Source organism: Physeter macrocephalus, chromosome 10 (genome assembly GCF_002837175.3).
Source record: "Physeter macrocephalus isolate SW-GA chromosome 10, ASM283717v5, whole genome shotgun sequence".
In the NCBI taxonomy this organism is placed as follows: domain Eukaryota; kingdom Metazoa; phylum Chordata; class Mammalia; order Artiodactyla; family Physeteridae; genus Physeter; species Physeter macrocephalus.
Genome location: NC_041223.1, coordinates 21,958,282 through 21,978,197, shown reverse-complemented (window position 1 = coordinate 21,978,197; position 19,916 = coordinate 21,958,282). Strand labels below are relative to the sequence as shown.

The 19,916-nt window shown below is 40.9% G+C and overlaps 1 protein-coding gene across 1 annotated transcript in view; it reads left to right on the top strand.

The window, feature by feature from the left end:
• AIG1 (androgen induced 1) overlaps positions 1–19,916 on the top strand; it is a 233,637-nt gene that overhangs the window by 60,356 nt on the left and 153,365 nt on the right. The window contains 1 exon segment of the mRNA XM_007114298.3: positions 2,003–2,158. Coding sequence (XP_007114360.2) covers positions 2,003–2,158 — 156 coding nt within the window.

Sequence of the window (19,916 nt, the reverse complement as noted above, 5' to 3'; positions counted from 1 at the left end):
CCAGATTGTCATAGAGATTATTATTTCCCAGTATGGCCACTCCAATTTCTCAACCCCCATTAGGGTTGACATAAAGATCTAACCTCTAAAGTCATAAGATGTGCTATGGAAAATTTTCCAAGTAGGAAATTATTCTCTGAGTCATTTAAATCATTTCTGGTCATCACAACATGATTCTTGCCAACACTTTAATTGTGCCATGCTCAACGTGGCAGTCTTAACTTCTCCTCTGGTTTTTCTGGTTGTAGAAAAGCAAGAACACTTAAGTCATTGAAGGCAAAAGATAGGCTAAATTATGAAGAAGAATAGAACATTACTCTGACTAAGAATGACTAATAATAGCAGGATTTGTTGAGTTCAGAAGAGCCCGGTGTATTATACGTAAAAAATACTGCAGGATTTTTGTTTATTTGACTAAACCTGGTGGTGGAATCTCCATTACTGGGAATTTTCAAAGTGGCTAAGATAAGAGTTTCACAATCTGAGTATGTCAGTGCTTTGCTGAGGGTCCTTCTTCCCTTTGTTCTGTGCCTCAGTAAGGAACAGAACTTTCACAGATTTGTTCCACTGCCACGATGGTAATTCACTAAAAAAATTATTTTGTTATGTTTGCTAAACATAATGAGTAAAGTTGTATCTTTTACAAATAAATCATCAGTAAATTATTTCTTGTAAATGAAATCAGAAAAATTCCCCTGAATCTATTTTTCGTGCTAAATGGGTATGACTTTGAGCCTAGGGAATATATTTTCTGCCCTTTCCATAATTTGAATTATCATCTGCCAAGCTGTATTACAGTATGCTGCCTGCCTTCACTCGAGGCTAGGGATCATCAATACTTTTACCCCCACTTTAGGAATTTCGCAAATAACTGGGCTCTAGCGTTTCAATGTTGTCTCTCTGTGATAGTCCAAGTAAACATAGCTGATGTCAGTAATTCAATTTGTAATTGATTGGGGAATGTACCAGTGGTTGTTGTACATTTTTTGGGAAAATGGTGTGGGTATCTAAGTTTACATTACTTTGGACAGATTTTATTTCATAAAGATTGCAAACCTGAGAAGGAGGTCATTTAGTTCAAGTTTGACAACAGAAAATTGCTCCATTTCAGTCTTGGTTATTGCATCCAGTTGATTTCTCTATGACTCAAGGACTAGAAGCTTTCTACCACTTCCTTTGGTAGAAAAAATTTTGACTCTAAGAGATTAAATCATAGGAAGGTTTCTTCACATTCAGACTAAATTGTCTCATTCATTAATGATCTTTTTAAAATTTATTTTTTTTATTTATTTATTTTTGGCTGTGTTGGGTCTTCGTTGCTGCATGCGGGCTTTCTCTAGTTGCAGCGAGCCGGGGCTACTGTTCGTTGGGATGCACGGGCTTCTCATTGCGGTGGCTTCTCTTGTGTGGAGCATGGGCTCTAGGTGCATGGGCTTCAGTAGTTGTGGCACGTGAGCTCGGTAGTTGTGGCTCGCGGGCTCTGGAGCGCAGGCTCAGTAGTTGTGGTGCACGGGCTTAGTTGCTCCGCGGCATGTGAGATCTTCCCGGACCAGGGCTCGAACCTGTGTCCCCTGCATTGGCAGGCGGAGTCTTAACAACCGCGCCACCAGGGAAGCCCTATTGATCTTTTTTAAGTCTTTTTCTTTGCACTTTTTAGATGTTTGTTAAATCACAGTGGTCAATATTACTAAACCACAGATGTGATGTTTTAAAATAAGGGACATGTCATTTGAGAACTGATACCAGTTTCTGTCCATGCATGTTTTGCATTTGCCCTTAGGTGTGCAAAAATGGAAGCAGTGTTTTTAAGATGAATTTTCTCACCTATGATAGCAAGTTGTAAATGTCCGACTCTTTTTCTACTTGCAGGGCTAGCTCTTAAAATGTGCTTCTGATCCTCTTTTACCCTGTGTCATGTTGCAAAGATGTAGCTTGTTTGCTGTCCTACAGCTTGGGTTTCTTTCAATCTTATTGACTAATACCAATCATCGTCTCCCTCCAGGTTATTCAAGCTGTCTTTTTTGGCATCTGTGTGCTGACTGATCTTTCCAGTCTTCTGACTAGAGGAAATGGGAGCCAAGAACAAGAGAGGCAGCTCAAGAAGCTCATCTCTCTCCGGGACTGGATGCTGGCTGTATTGGCCTTTCCTGTTGGGATTGTGAGTATGATGGAGAAAAAGCATTTAACCACAAAAGAAACTTGGGTCTTATATCAGACTTCTAAGAGGGAAAAAAGGGCTCATTATAAGCTTCCATATTGGGGCTGCCATAACAAAGCACCACAGACTGAGTAGCTTAAACAGAAGAAATCTATTTTCTCACAGTTCTGGAGGCTGGAGGTCTGAGATCCAGGTGTCTGCAGGGTGGATTGCTTCTGGGGCCTCTTTCCTTGGCTTGTAAAGGGCCTCCTTCTCCTTGTGTCTTCACATGCTTTTCCCTCTGCGTGTATCCCTCTCCCAATCTCCCCTTCTTAAAAGGACACGAGTCATACTGACCAGAGCCCCTCAATGAACTCATTCAATCTCAATTGCCTCATTAAAGACCCTGCCTCCAAATACGGTCACGTTCGGAGACACTAGGAGTTAGGACTTCGATGTGTGAATTTTAGGGGGGACACAGTTCAACCCATAACCGTTTCTTCAGCAGCCCAAACTTGAAATGTATGTTCCGTGGGTCTGTGACCATTCTGGTATTTTTGAACTTGGGAGAGGAAGTCAGTATTAGCTCATACTTCTTCACTTACCCAGCGGTGCCATTAGCTAATATCACTTAAGTAAATGCTGCTTAATGTTTGGGTCTGTTCTGGCTTCGTTGATTTTCATTGTTTTCAGTTAGATTCCCTCCTTGCTTAACTTCCTTAACAGATCTGTTAATCCTCCATTGTCTGTACATAAACCATGTTTCTTTAAAGGGCTGGGGCCCCATGAGATTCTATAGATTTTAACCTGTGCATAGCCAGGAGAAGAATGAGAGAATGCTTGTAAATTGTGAGAACAATTAAGAGTGTGTTATCTAATTCAAGTTCAGAACTTTCATTGGCCACCTGATTTCTGGGAAAAATAGAAACCCATGTACCAAGTCCAAGGTCCTCCGTAGGCAGAGTCAGAACGTTGCTTTTTAAATCCTTCCAGGACTTCCCTGGTAGCTCGGTGATTAAGAATCTGCCTGCCAATGCAGGGGACACGGGTTCGATCCCTGGTCCGGTAAAATCCCACATACCGCAGAGCAACTGAGCCCATGCACCACAACTACTGAGCCTGCACTCTGGATCCTGAGAGCCACAACTACTGAGCCCACGTGCCGCAACTACTGAAGCCCATGCACTCTAGGGCCCGTGTGCCGCAACTACTGAGCCCACATGCTGCAACTGCTGAAGCCCTCCTGCCTAGAGCCCATGCTCTACAACAGGAGAAGCCACCAAAATGAGAAGCCGGTGCACTGCAACTAGAGAAGGCCCACACACAACAACAAAGACCCAACTCAGCCAAAAAAAAAAAAAAAAAAAAAGAACTTTAAATAAATAAATAAATAAATCCTTCCAATGACTCTTATTTATACCTGGCAGAAACGTCTACGTGCTTGTTCTAAGACCAGTTAGTGGACACCCAGACTACCACTGAATTGCTTTTTCTATGTACTGAGTTGTGTTTTCTTGGATGAAGTAACCCTCAGCTCTTGACAACAACACAAGGAGAGTAGTATAATCTGGTCACACTTCTCTGTTCATTCCTCATCCTTACCCTCTGAAAACCTAGATAGATGCTCAGATTGAAGCCATCTACCAAATCTCTCAAACTCTGTTGCTTAACATAACAGAGTTAAATGCTTTACATAATATATTTGATATTTCCTTCTCTGGACTTGCCTTATAAAATGCAAACACTTTCTATCAGAATACTCATCTGAGAGAAAATTTCCATTGGTATAAACTGTAAAGACTAAACTTTCTGCATGAAAGAATTATCTAGAAAATCCAAGTCTGTATATTTTCTGTTACTTTTTACTGGCTTACTCCCTTGGAATTTTTTTTCTTCTTCTTCTTTTTTTTTTTTTTTTTTTAGTTGCAGCATGCAGGATCTTTTAGTTGTGGCATGCAAACTCTTAGTTGCAGCCTGTGGGATCTAGTTCCCTGACCAGGGATTGAACCTGGGCCCCCTGCATTGGGAGCATGGAGTCATAGCCACTGGACCACCAGGGAAGTCCCCTTACTCCCTTGGAATTTCCATAGGCATGCCACTGACTCTGGAAGTCTTCCTTGGCTAGAAGGAATATAATAATAACACAATACAAAGGTAAATAGGAATACAATATTAACCATTTCTCTTAGCTCTGCCTCCCCTTCTGTTATGTGGTGTCAAACTGTGTCTCTGTGAGCTTAAGTTGTATGTCTTGCCACTCTCACCAAAGGCTCATTGCATAAGCCCTTTAGACATTTAGGACATTACTTTAGCCAAAACCTTTTTGCTCCTGCTTGAGACTTGAGATACTTGTCAGCTTTCAGTATCCTTCCTGAATTTAGCCCGTGTATGTGTGCTTCATGGTTTGTAAAAGAATGGGAGCCTTTTTTGTTTGCTTGTTTGATTACATCTGATATTTTCCTTTGTGCTTCACAATTTTTGTTGTTTTCTGTGTATTTTAGAAGAGGGAAGAGAAGTAATAATGCCTTTAATTTCACCGCCCTTTTTAAGCCAGAAATCATAATATTATATTTTCATTACATAATGTACCTTTCCTAGCTGATGAGCTTCACAGAAGAATTTAAAGAACAAATAATCAGAGATGTGCGGTTTCAATGATTTCTTTAACTCTTATTTTTTTTCTTGCCCACTGGTGTTTTATAGTCAATATTTATGTTTTTCATAATTTTCCCTGTTATTATGAGTCATTTTCCCTTTTACAGTCACTGGCCTTTTATTTTTCCTGACCTTTTTGGAGCCTCCTCCCCACTCCTTCCTCTCTTTTTCTCTTTCTGTCTCTCTCTTTAATATTAGGAAGAATCCTGGCCCATAATTTCCTTACATTTTCCATTGTTCCCTCTCATTTGATTTTTTGTATCTGTTTACCTGATTTCTCACTCTAATGCACAGAAATTCATTCTGAGGCAAAAAGCTGTTAATGCCTTCTTCCTAGACCCCATCAATTTTATTGTGAAGTCATATTTACAGAGGATATGAATTTGGTTCTTTACAATCATTTTTATCCAAAATATTTTTTTCATTAAAACATACAATTTAATGATTTTTGCCTATCTTTCCCCATGGTTATTTCCCAGCTTTCCTTTCCAGTGAGCCCTAATCTTTGCTATGACTTCTGTAACTCCTCCATCTCCCCCAGCTGTTCAGTAGGGTCTGGAATTCCATGGTAGTTTTACCACTTAAGATTTTCTTCCTTGTTAACGTATGTACCCTTCCTGAAGCAAAGCCATTAGGAATCACCTGAAGTGGTGTCATCTTTACTCTTCCTGTGGCTCCCGGCCTGGGAGGCAGGTGCCTGGCCCAAAGAGTTCATTATATCAGAAGGACAGGAATAGCAGTAATGCCCAGGACCTGTAGGATCTGTAGTGTAAGAATGCCTATGTGTGCAAATGATTGGTTATAACATTTGTAATTAAACAGCTTGTACCATGTTGGTTGATACAGTCAAGATCCTAAAGGGCAAACTATGCCCAGAGAGCCTGGAGCGTGGCTCAAGCATCCTAAGGAGGAAGGTACAGAGGCTCCACTTAGAAGCCTGTGGTCGGTCCCCAGAGACCTCCAGGCTCTGACTGCCAGGTGACTGCCTACCTCACAGAGGACTTCCTCTGCTATCTTCTCCTGGCTTCCTCAGCTCTACGCCGTCTGTTTGTCAACCACAAGTTTGCGGGGGGGAAAGCAATGTTATTTTTGCTTCCTGGTACAGGGCAAAAAGGCAATGGGCATAGAAAGAGGGCAGAATGGCAGCTGAATGTACCACCTCTTCTCAAAGTTTCCCAAAGAGACTTCTTAGCCCCGAACTTTTCTGGCACTCCCATTGTCTCTCTCTCTCTCTCACCTCAGCTGTAACTATGGCAGCAAGAAAGACCTGGTAGGTTATCTAGGATTTGTATTTTCTCCACTAATGCTTCCTCCAGTAACGAGCTGACAGTAATTGCTTTATGTGGGTATGAAGCACTAAATATGATTTTGTGACCCATGGACCTGATGTGTGTCTACTTCATGTACTCTCTCTCTCTCTCTCTCTCTCAAGGATATATAAAAATAATGAAGCATTCCAATCCAATATAATTGGGGTAAGGCTTTGTTTCAGCGTAACCTTGAAGAAATCAGGCAGGGTTGCTTGAGTGAACATAGCATGTATCATCCTGATTTGTGCAGATTCCCATAAATGCAAAGCTGGCCTTGATTAGTAACGCTAATGGCCGGAAACCACCACCACTCCCAAAGCCTTGCAGCTCATTTTTGCAGGGATAACCCCTGGGAGGCTCTTCTTACCATGTGCAGTTCATTTCTGAACGCTGTCCCCCTTTTAAAGAAGCATTACAAATAATTCTATGACATTATGTGGTCTGGAAGCACTGAAGTTTATTAGGAGCAATCAAACCAAGAATGTCTTTTGTCTCCTGTGAGTTCGTTGACTTTTGTGCTGGCAGATACTCTTCTAGTTAAGAGAATAAAGCTAAGGCTTTCAACCAACAAGAAAAAAAGAGAAAGAGTAGCAAACAATGAGTGTGATGAGTATGAAATTGCCTCTTTCAAAAATCCTAAATGTGTCTCCAGCTGCTATCCCAAGCAGCCCATTTAATGACGAAGAACAATTATATATTTTCCATTAATTCGAGTCTGGGCATCCCGTTCCTCCACAGCTGCTCAGCTTGCGTGATGCACATAATCCGATCTCACCACCTCTCCAGTACACCTTTGTCCCTGGGCTTACTTGGGTTACTCTAGACCAGATGCTGGGTTGCTGCTTCGCTAACCTTGATGGATGGGTGAAGATGAGGATGTACCTGTCTCAATAAAGAAACAGTGGGTCTGAGAAGGTCCTGGAAATTTGGATCTGTTCTAACCTAGGATGGGATCCAGTGTATCCTGAGCAAACTAGCATGTGCCCCGATGAACTTTTCTGGAATTTGAGCTTTTCATCTGAGTTTAGTCTCAAAGCTATTTGTTAACTCTTTCTGGTGTTATAATCATGTTCTGGTAAAGACTTTGTGAAGATTTTACATGTAACAACCTAGTCTAGAACGCTTTAAAACTCATTTTTGCTTGTGGTGGGAACTGTATGGTACCTGCTGCCTTAGGAAATGTGGAAAGTGGAGTTTGAAATTTCAAATGCACACTCAAAGAAAAAGTATCTAGCAATTATTTTCAGAAAGAGATTCCTCAAAGTCTTCATTTATTGATATACTAGCTAACTCTAAGCCATCCTTCAGAAAAATTTTGTGATGCATATAAATTTAGATTGTCATACCTCTGCGATTTAAAAAAACGTTATTTTCATTTCCGATTTTTAGAGGTAAGAGATTGGCTTAAATGGAAAGCAAACTTAGTAATGAATATTAGTTACTAATATTAATGTCCATTAATGTAACACACAAAGGAAGGGAATTTGATTCTATTTGAGATTGTAAATAAAAGCAAATGCTTTTCTTTCTGTTTTGATATTAAGGGGAAACTTGGGATTTAATACACTTAATATCTCCTGATCCTCTCTTTATTAAATTTTCACACAGGTACCTAAAATCAAACTTTTTTCTATTTTCTTTAAGCCTTCACTGATGTTATAAGTTTCTTCAAATGCCCTTTTTCTTTCTCTTCACCTTTGAAGTTAAAAATATAATACCTGCTAGGTCATATTTTATGGTTAAACCCAGTTCATTTGGGGTGGAGTCGGTCATAGACTTTCGCCCTGCGCTGAAATGAGTGTGAGTTGAGTTGCCTAAGGGGAGGTTCGGAGATGAGGATTCATTCAAGATCAGTTAGCAAAAGGAGACTTTACCTCCCATACCATTTTTCAGTCTTCTGAAAAATGTTCAGAAGACTGTCGTAACCTAAGCTAGGTGAGTTGTCTTAAACTCACCTTTTTGAATGCCTTTTCAAAAGACCAAGGGCATAATATGACTAGACAGATGTACCCGATAGAGAACTAGGTTGCTTCTTGACCATCTTATATATTCTTCTCTCCTAAATGAAAACCAAAGATTTTCTGCCTTGGTGAACTATTTAATTTGTACACATTCATGCCAACTCAGAGTAGTCAGGTTGCAAGACAAATATCTTCAACACAAAAAAATAACCACACTTTGACAAAAATTTTACTGTAGGTGCCTACTTTTAATCACTCTACAATGAAAACCACACATTTATATCCAGAACATTCAAAGGACAGAAGTTCTAGTCAAGTCAGTAGTTATTTGCAGGTACATGGAGCTTACTATGTATAGCAGGTACTGAGTGCTAGGGGCCATATAGTGGTGACTAAGAACTGATCTTGCCCTTCAGGGTCTCACAGTTTAGAGAAGGTGACTTTATAAGCCATATCAACAAGTAAATTAAAAGGCAACATGATGAGTATAACAACACATGCAGGTACAAAAGTAGCCCATAAGAGGAAAGGATTGGTTTTACCGAGTGGGAGGTCCTGGAAGACTTCCCAGAAATGATGATATCGGAGCTCTGTTTTGAAGAATAACTAAAAAATTTATTGGATGTGTAAGTTAGTGATACTCTCAGCTGCAAGTAACAGAACAACCCCAGGTATTCACCTGGCTCACTCTTTCACTTCATTCAAGTCTCTACTCAAATTATTCCACCTCAGAAAATCTTCCATGAATAACCTTTATAAATCAGCCTCCCTCCATCATTCTGTATGCCCTTAACTTACTTCATATTCTCCTTCATTGTTACTGCTACCTGGCACATTATATGTTTATTCTTTTATTTCTCCTGTATGTCTTCTCTGACTTGACACCTGCCCTATGAGGTTAGGGAGATTGTGTGTCTAATTTACTGCTATAACCCAAGCATCAGAAGCAACATGTAAATAATTCAGTATTTTTTGAGTGAATATCCAACCAACCGTGGCTTAAGCAATAAAGCTATTTAATGTTTCATAAAACAGGAAGCCTATAAGCAGGTAGTTTCCGGGTTGTATTGCTCAGTATTGTCATTTGAGGCTTATGCATTTTCTGTTTTCCACTTTTCTGTCTCCAGAGTCTTGGCTTTTTGTCTTTGAACATGCTACCTACAATCTCAAAAGGGTTGATAAACCACCAAACATCATATGCTTTGCACCCATGTTTAAGGCATGGAGAGGAAGACACTCTTAAGGGAACTCTCCCTAAGGGTTTGTCTCTTCATCGTACCGATGAACCTTTTCCAGAAGCTCCATCAGCCAATTTCCCCATGCATCTCATTTGACTGTCACATGGCTAGAACTGGCTGCATGGAATGCTGGGAAAGCAAGTAGGACACGAAGGGAATGAGGTCACCATGAGGGCTTAAATTAATTATGATTTATCCTCATGAGTTAGGAACACTGCTGCCCAAACAAAATCACTAGTTTCAAGAAATATTGTAAGTAACAAATTTTGAGAATAATAATTAAATGTAAAGTAAATAAAAACTAATAGAATTTTAGGTTATTTATTGTTTATGTTGATATAAAAAATAGATATTGTAAAACTGATGAAACTAATCATAGACATTTTCTATCTTAGCCAAGAAAGGCAGATTTTTTCCATTCATTCTCTGCCAATACCATTTTTTGGTGCATTCTCAGCAGTATTATCATGAACAACTGTCTAAATCTGACATTTGAAGAAGTTCTTCTCAAAGAAAATCACATATGTTACACAACTGACTAAATGGCTTGTGTTCATTTTCTGAAACTCCATATGAAATTTGTCAGAGGTAGCCCTGCTTTAGTCCAGCGACCGGGTTCAGTGAGTAAAAATCTGCCTTTAATAATAGTCCCCTAGAAATCGTAGAGAATTATTGTGTTCTGTTTACAATCTCACAGAGTTCCCACTCTCTCTAGGCAAAAAGGCCACAAATATATCTCAGAAAATGAAGATATCTTCTTCCCATATTTATATACATAAGTAAGATATGTATTTGAAATATGTAATGGAGAAAAAAGTAGACTTGTTCATTAATTCTACTATTAACAGTTAACATAAATAATGTTAATTCAATAACGTTAATAATGTATATGATTCTTGTTCTCAAAAATATGACCCCCCCCCCCGAGACTTCTCTGATGGCGCAGTAGTTAAGAATCCACCTGCCAATGCAGGGGACATGGGTTCGAGCCCTGGTCCGGGAAGATCCCACATGCCACAGAGAACTAAGCCCGTGAGCCACAATTACTGAAGCCCGCGCGCCTAGAGCCCGTGCTCCGCAGCAAGAGAAGCCACCAAAATGTGAAGCTCGCGCACCGCAACGAAGAGTAACCCCAGCTCGCCGCAGCTGGAGAAAGCCCGCGCGCAGCAACGAAGACCTAACACAGCAATAAATAATTAATTAATTTTTTTAAAAAAATGACCCCCCCCCCACCGAAACCAGGACCTTTTGTATGCGCTTGTTTGGGGGACCAAGAACAAGATGCAGTATTAGTTGTTGATTTTTTAAAAAAAAAGAAAAGGAAAGGAAAGAAAAAAGGAACACTTTCATTTTTCGTCTTCCTTCTCTGCATGTTTCCTTCCCTCCCTATCTCTCTACTTCTGTTTCTCTCTTTCTCTCTTACCTTTACCCCACCCCATCCTTCTACCACAAGCATCTCCTTCTTCATAGAAAAATAACCAACGATTTGCTGTATGGGTGTTCCTGAAATTACTACAGTCCCTGTGGGCGTTTTGAGGTAACTCTTACCTGTTTTAGCTGGATCAAATTGTGCTGTGTTAAAGCAGCCGATATCAAAAGGAATATTTCCCCCCAAGGAAGGAGCTAGTGGAATTTCCACCTACACAGAATGTATTAACTTTTTGTTGTGCAATTACCATGCTAATGATTTGCTTTTTTTACTACAAAGAGCCAGTCCTGGATAGGACTTTCATTCATCATGCCTTTTTATAACTGTCCTAGGAACAGAAGTTGAGGCATGATTCTGGCTTTGGGAGACGTTTTCCCAGAGACACAGGCAGGAAGGCGGGAAGGAGAGAAGGCGGGAAGATGAGAGATGGTGAGGGGAGAGAACGTGTGTAGCCCTAGTTCACAGGTGGCCCTGTTGCCCTGCTCACTGTCTCCTAAGTGCCTGTGAAGAAACTTTTCCAAGAGGTTTCCCTCTTCAGAATGTCCCTTTATCCTGTAGGTTAGGTCTGTGCTTCATTTACACAAGGGAACAAACGTATACCAGCAGTTTGGGCAGTGGTGGCCAAAGTTTGGTGCAACATAAGGAAAATGAAGGGATCTGTGTCTCAGAGGGAACCAGAGGAGCCCTTCTTTCCCAATCTGCTTTTCTGCTTCTCTGAGTTCCCTACCACTTTCTTCGTTATTCACCAAGGGGAAACTAGGGAGGGATGTGAAGTCGGAAAGAATCCTAAGCATAAATTAGTGGTGTGCCAAGGTTGGAAGGCATGAATGGAGAGGAGTTTTCTTTGCCCATTTTTATCACCTCACCCCGCTTAATCCTAAGGAGGGCCCCTCCCCTTTCTTTGCCTTAACAATCAACTACAAAATTAGAATGGCTGCCTTCATACAAACACAAATAACAAAACAGAAAGAGCCTCAGCGCTCCCATGCCTAGAAAATAATACATAGGAGCCCAGGGGTTTGCTGTCAAAATTAGCAGAGTCAACAAAGGAAAACAGCCCCTACATTCACTGATATGGTAACATTATTGTCTGACTATTCAGAAATTCTACCTGTACCCCCTTCCCTCCCAAATTACTTTAGAGTCCTAAAGAAGATACTACATACGCAGAGGCAAGCAGTTCCATTTATACCTTCTGAAACTTCTTGCCATCTCCCTTCCCATAGTAGCAAAACCCACCAGCAACTCAAGAGCCTGAAGAGTCTATGAGTGAGAGCTCGCTCCTACTACATGCTGCTGGGGGTCAGACACCGCACTAAGGGCTGTACTCTGTTTATTTAATCCTCAGAGCCCCCAAAGGTAGGAATGTCCATCATTCCCACTTCACAGAAGATGCTTCTGTTGTACTGCTAGGCGGACAGGGTTCCCATTTTACAGGTCCCTTGCCTGAGGTCCACGGCTAGGAAATGGTGCGACCTGGACTTGAACCCAATCATTCTGATAATGGAGTGCTTGCTCTTTGCAAGTACTCTAAACTTTTTGACAAACCAAACCCAGCTTTGCTTTTCATCATTCAGCTGATAGACACTTCCAGCTATGTATGTGAACTCCAAGCTGACCACAATTTCTCATTTAGGACAATGCATCAAAAATGAGAAAGGGGCTTATGCAGAATCTGGCTCAGAAGTCACTGTTTATCTTTTTCCTTGAGGCTGTTTAGCCAAAGCCTGTTCATTTGTGCTTATTATTGTTTCCCTGTGATATATTATTTCATTGGCACCATAGAGCCAGTGGTTTCATACAGTTTTACAGGCCAGTTTACAAAGTATGAATTTTGGCAAGGAGAGAACATCTTCCTGCCTTGTCTTCTTGTTTCAACAGTTGGATACAGATTTAAGCCAACATGGATTTTACCCAATATACTGGTTTTTAATATGTGAAAATAAGGTATTATCAGTAGAATTAGCTACGTTTTGAAAAATGGATACTAAGTGTATCTAGTATCATCTGTAAATCATCTCTTGGTTTCTAAGAAGGCATAGTTCAGAGCTATACAGTTGCAAAAGAATATTTTTGGCAAGAGATGATCCAGTACATTCTGCATGGGTATCCTAGCAAATCAACTGTGCCTACCCAGTGAAATACCTTAGTAAGAATTCTTAAGAGCCGTTTTGTTCTGCTTTATCAAGAGAGAGTTTTCTGTCAAATTTGCTTTTCTTTTAAAATTTATAATTTATCGCCCCCCCCCTCCTATTTTCGACAAGGATTTGAGGTGGTCTGAGGTACATCAGTTAATCAGAGTGGCCCAGACTCCTGGGTCTCAGCATCATTCAGCAAATGCCGCCTGTAAATAATCTTGCCTATTTGATGTGTCTTCTATATTACACTGTGGGATACACAGAGGAACTTTCTTATGTACTTTATCTTGAAAAATGAGGCAAGCCAGGAAAATGGGGAGAAACCTTCGATAGACCTTCTGGCAAATTCAGTTAACATTTACTGAGTGCTATACACCAGGTACTATGTTAAATGCTCTCACACGGTTTCACTCACTCTATTAGGGGATCTTATAAAATCAAGAGGCCGCAGGCAATAGGAAGCTCACTCATCCCTACAGACTGTTATGCCAACAAGAGGACTGGGGCACCGAGGAGGGGAAGCTGCTGCCATGCTGGCCATCAGAGCCGCGTCTCGCTTCGCTCAGTCCTATCTAGAGAGTAACGCCTGTCGTATTGGACCCAGTCAGAGATATTCGTTGCTCTGTGCTTGGAGAGTCTCAAGCAAAAATGGAGTAAGGGAGGAGAAAGCAAGCAAGCTCTGGGGGTGGTGGGGATCATCCATACAAAGTAGATTTTCTTTGGGTCTCCTTGCTCTGTTAGCACAGCTTAAAAACAGATGTTTCTTCCCAATCTTGGCACCTTCCTGAGACGCTCATCCTCAAAGTAATTAGTTTAGAGTAACCTCCTGGCTCTTAATTGACGAGAAGGGTTCTTGAACCAAAAAAAAAAAAAAAAAATCCATAATTGGTCAGCAGTCCCAGAGGGGGCCTAAACAGACGACAGAGAGTTCAGGTAGACCAAATGCCAAGGAAAAACCTCCTGAAGTGCTGCCAGGCAGACGGATTGCTGACGCTTAGGCTGCATGCATGCATCTTTGAGCCATTTTGGCTCCAAAGATGACGATTTGCTTTTTGACTGCTTCCACTTTATTTATACAGCATAGATCATCATAGAATGATATAAAGGCAAAAACAAAAATCCACACAAATTTCTACAATAAGCGTTTGTTACTTTTGTAATAGGAAAACCGAACATGTGTTCTCATTTGCAAATGTCTTATTTAGAGATGGTCTAAATTTAAAGGGTAAATTGTTCATAGAGGGAAAAAGAATGAACAATGGTATGCTGTTGATATGATAGTAAAAAAACGAACACACCAACCTCTCCGAAAGGTCTTTTCCCATTGCAAACTATGGCTAGAACTGGCTACACGTTTTCCTAGTTTGTTTATGTATATAATCTAAAAATTAACAAAACACAGAAAACCTTAGCCTCCTTCCTGTCTTATCTCCATAGCAATTCAAAGGCAGTGAGGTGGCCATTTGTGGGTGTCCCGGCTGGGACAGTACTCAAATGCCATTAAAGCCTGGGACCAAAGACCCAGACACTCAGTTTTGTGAGTCTTTTTTACAGGAATTCTTCTCTCAGTAAATGAACTCACGCTAAGTGATTATAGACTGAAGTATAGCTCAGAAAGATAATTAATTTATAATTACAAAAAAATGGTCAGGCCAACTGGAGTCTCTGTAAGCTCTTCCTAGAGGCAGAACAACTTTGAAGAAGATAGAGGATAGCCAGAAGAATCCTGGGGGAACTCAAAAGCAAGGCACGCGGTTGGGGGGTGGTAATTGGATGTTAATAGTGGCAAGTAGTCAGATTACTATGGTCTGATCCATTCTTTTGCATCCTAAGGATTGACTTGCTAGGTAGACTATAATGCTACCTTGGGTGGCCAGGGGACCCCCTGCTCTATACATATCCTTCTTGGGTGGCTCTAATCCATTTGTTCAGGCTTCATCGTCCACTGTTACATAGTATTCCTGTCAAGCCATTCTGATACTACACCCAAGGCACTGAATATAGGCAATCATTGACACATAGCCACCTAACATAGGATGCTTCTACAAAAGGATGCTCTAATTACTTACTTAATTAAATTTTATTAGATTAGATTACATGAGATTTTTCTTTATTCTCTGGTAGAACTTTAAATTCAAGTTGTGGTTAGCTGGATGTCTCTCTTATGTACTTATAGCTACCCTGAGAATATTCATTTTAATGTAATCATATTAAATAACTATAGTCCCCTTTTATTAAAAAGAGAGAGAAAGAGCCAGCAAGAGTTGGATTATTCAGTGATTTTATGATGACAAAAGATCCAAATCATTTTTCGAAAAAGAAACTTCTATCAATGCTAATTGACTGGCAGTGGTTTTCTAACATAATAAGATAATCTTGTGTGAGGGTCCTGGATGTGTTTAATTATTCTATTTATGTCACTTGACAGAGAGTGAGAGAAGCCTTGATCAATTTATTTGGGTGTGGAATTCAGTTTAAAATGGATCATTTTATACACTAATATGTATACAATAAATAACCAAGGAGAACCTACTGTATAGTTCAGGGAACTACTCAGTGCTCTGTGGTGACCTAAATGGGAAGGAAATCCAAAAAAGAGGGGATATATGTATACATATGGCTGATTCACTTCACTGTACAGTAGAAACTAACACAACATTGTAAAACAACTATACCCCAATAAGAAAATAAATAAATAAAACGGGTCAATGTAAAACTTAGAACCCATAAAGGAGAGTCAGTTATTAGAATGCTAAAATGACACACCTTATGGAGTCATCTCACCTGTGTGAGGTGTAAGGTAACCAGATATTGTCAAAAGAGCATGAGCCTGGAGACAGACCATTAGTGATCAATCTGTGTCTGTCTCACACTCTTTATGGGAAGATTTTTAACTTCTGATTTGATTTCACAATTATAAGGCCATTTGTGTTTTGTCCCTGTTTCTGTAGTTTGGCAGAGAACCAAAAAGCGGAATAAACAGAGTTTCCTCCCTCAGGGCCCCCTCTTTTGCATGCCCTACCCTCTCACAATGCACACCACCTTACTAATCAGGTCCACCACCTCTGGGTCGCTCTCAGCACAGTGTAATAAGCCTTCAAACATCACTCTTCACAAAAGAAGACTGCCACCATTAGAGGCCAAACCCAGGCAATTTGGGTTCCATTGGTGGGAAAGAAAAACAATCTTTAATAAAGGCCATTAGTTTCATGTTTCAGTCAGTGGTGAAACAGGCCAGGCGGAGATGCCATGAAACGCTGGAAAGAGCCAGAATCAGGGGAACCACGTGATTGGTGCGGTTTCAGCCTGTAGGCACAGGGATGACCCAGGGCATGACCCTGGGCAAATAGTCTGGAGGCTCTAGGTCATAGGGCCCCAGCCCCGCAAGCTGGTATTGTGGGGAAAGGCTTGCATCTCAAAGATGACATGAAAATAAGAGAGGAGCCTCTTAACTAAACTTTGAGTAAGGAAGGGAGCATGGCTCCACGGTGCAAGACAAGACACTAGTATCAGTTAGGACCAGCAAATATTCTAAATCAGTACTGCTTCTCTATCCTGTGGATGTGAATTTGCCAGAGGGAAGATGTACCTGGCCAAATCATCCTTGTTGAGGTGCTTGAAATTCTATGAATACACTTTTTACTAATGAAGGCAAGAATGATGCTTCTGCCTTGTTCTATGTTTCATGCTACTCTCCTGTGGTTTTACATGTATGTCATGTTAAATCCATGATTTTTGGTGAGTTTTTCTCCATCTCTGACCATTTTCCTTTTCCTTTTTTCTAGAATGATTAATCAAAATTATTTGCTCACCAAACATTCATTGAGTTCCTGCTCTCTGCAGGCCTTTCTAGAGAACTGAGAAATGAAATAGTCTTTGGCATTTGTGAGATAATAGAAATATACATATGGGTCTCTGCCCACAGTTCCTGGCACAGAGCTCCTAAAACCCTTGTAGTTTCCTAAGGGATAAGAACACTGCTAGCATCTCTTGTTCTAATATTTAGTCGTTGACCCCGTAACTGACACAGGACTCCTGAAACCTTTGTAAATTCCTAAGTCAAAAGAGCACCAGGAATGTCTTTTGTTCTAATGAGTTGACTCTGGGTGTGCTCCTGGATAGGGGCTGGTCACCAGAAAGACCAAGGCATGATAGAAGCTTGGAATTTTCCGTCCCACCCTCTATTCTCTTGAGCAGGGAGAAGGGCTGAAAATGGAGTAAATGATCAATTATGTGCACATGATGAAGCTTCCAAAACTGCCAATAATATGGCGGTCAGGGGCTTCTGGGTTGGTGAAGACGTGGAGGGAGAGTGGTGAACCCAGACAGGGCACTGAAGCTCCACACCACTTCCCACATAGCTGCCCGACGCACCTCTTCCATCTGGACGTTTATATGTACCCTTTATCATATCCTTTACAGTAAAGCAGTAAATGTAAGTAAGTGTTTCCCTGAGTTGTGTGAGCCGCTCTAGCAAATTAATCGAACCCAAGATGGGGATTGTTGGACCCTCGATCTACAGCCAGTCAAGCCAGAAGCACAGGTGACAACCCAGGCTTGTGGCTGGCCTTTGAAGGGTGGAGGGGGCCAGGCTCATGGGACTGAGCCCGTAACCGGTGGGATCTGCTGCTATCTCCGGGCAGTAGTATCTGAATTGAGTTAAACTGTAGGACACCCAGCTGGTGTCAGAGAATTGGCCGGGGGGGGGAAAATAGCCTCCACACAGTTGGTGACCTGACGTGTCAGAAGGGGAGTGTTCTTGGTGAAGGTAAAGAGACACACAGGAAGGAAAGACAGAGTAGGGGAGAACTGGGTTTTTCTCCTACTCAGGAAGGAAAAACCTGAGTTTTTCCTTTATAGCACTTAATTATTCATTCATTCAATTATAATTCCTTCTAAAGTATGAACTATGTGCAAAAAGTGTTCAAGGAGGTTAATAGCAATGGCTCTGGGTTCCCACTGTCTGGCCTCACGTTCTGGCCAGCTTATTAACTTTTTGACTCTGGGAAAGTTAAGTTTTCTAAAGCTAAGTTTCTTCATCTATAAAAGTAGGAAAATAATAGTAGCCTTCTCAAGGTAGTTGTGATTCTTAAATAAGATCTTACTCATGAAGCCTCTGGCCCATATATAGTTGAAACTAAATAGATGTAAACCATCCTTCATAAAGTACTAGGAAAGATTACATTCATATAATATTCTAGAAATGACAAAATGTAGGGATGGAGAACAGATCCATGATTGCCAGGAGTTAAGATTGGGGGGAGGGTGTGATTCTAAAGGAATAACATTAGGGAGTGTCTTTATGGGGGTGGGACTCTTCTGAATCCTGATTGTGGTAGAGGTTACATAAATGTATACACGTGGTAAATTTTTATAGTACAATAACACCCTCTAAAAAAGAATGCATGTAAAAACTGGAAGAAGATCTGTAGTTTAGTTAATAGTATTATACCAATGCCAGTTATGTGAGATGTTATCATTGGGGAGAGCTGGGTGAAGGGTACACAGGAACTATCTGTATTATTTTTCAACTTCTTGTAAGTCTTAGGTTATTTCAAAATGAAGAGTTAAGAAAATGATAAAGCACCAAGAGAGATGTGATAATACAACAGAGAGGGAACAGTCTGATCCTTGCCTTCATGGAGCTTCTATTCCACTGGAAAGAGAAACTATTAATTACACCATAAATTATCTAATCCTAATTATACTCAGTGTTAGAAAGGAAAAGCATAATATGCTTTGAGAACACATGCAGGGAAAGGGGGCCCGAGTCTGGGGCAACTCAGGGGAGGCTTCTTGGAGGTTATGACATTTCGGAACCATCTAAATGGCAAGGATGAGCTAGGAGGGCTAGTAGAAGGCATTCCAGGGAAAGGGAGCAGCACATGACGGGGACTTGGGGTGGAAGGAGCCCTCCAGCATCTTAGAGGGGGGCCAGCAGGTTAAAAGGCTTGTAAGAGTCACAGCTAAATGGGCTGCTGTCACAAGCAGAAACCTGTGGTGGGTCAGGGAAGGAAATAATTACTCCGGATAAGAGACTGGGGTGGGGGAGGGCAGGAAACAACTGCACAATGAGAGTAACACTGATTGAGCTTGGATTTTGAAAAATAATTGTAATGAGTTTTAAGCTATGGTTATAAAAAGCACAAAGGAATGGGTACTTGGTGGTGTGTGGTGAGTTTGGAAAACGACACATAGTGTGGTGATTGGGTTCCCGAAAGGAGCTGGCAAGGGACTGCAAAGAGAATTTGGGGCCATATCACAAAGGGAGTTTGGATTTTATTCTGCAAGCAAGGGAGAGCCATTGGAAGCTTTAAACTGGGAAGTTCTTAAATGTTTTTATAGCAAACATTTTATAACTCTGAGGCCAAGATAAAGTAGAAATAGAGTTAAGAGGACACTGAAGCCAGTGGGTCTAGACAAGAGGTGACCACAATAGTCCAGGGCAGGGACAGGGACAGGGACATGGTGGCCTGCAGCTGGGGTAAAGGCAGCTGGCGCTGGGAATGACAGAGGAGCCTTTGTGAAAGTCAACTCGACAGGGAGTGGTGACCTCGGATCCAAGAGCTTCACATCTAGTCATTTATTCCCCTGAGGTTCTCATATAGGTGCAAAAACCGTTAACATAACATGTCCATTGCAACATTATTGGAAATTGTAATAATTGGAACGAATGTACGTATTCATTAGTGAGTGCTTAAGTAAATGATGGTGTGTAGCATTCAGTGTGGTACTATGAAGTGCTTCAGAAAAATGGGGTATCTTTAAAAAATATTTTTAAATTAAAAAATTGCAGAAGACTAGGTATAGTGTGACCTAATTTTGTAAAATACTGTATGGAATGCATTTTACATGCGTGGAAAAAAATCTTGAAGGATATACCTGTCCTTTTGGCAATGACTCACTACTGCAGGGTGAGCTTGCAACTAAGTTTTGTACAATTCTTTACGGTGATTGATTTACAACAAATGTTTTCATATTTAAAAATATCTGTCTGGGGGCTTCCCTGGTGGCGCAGTGGTTGCGCGTCCGCCTGCCGATGCAGGGG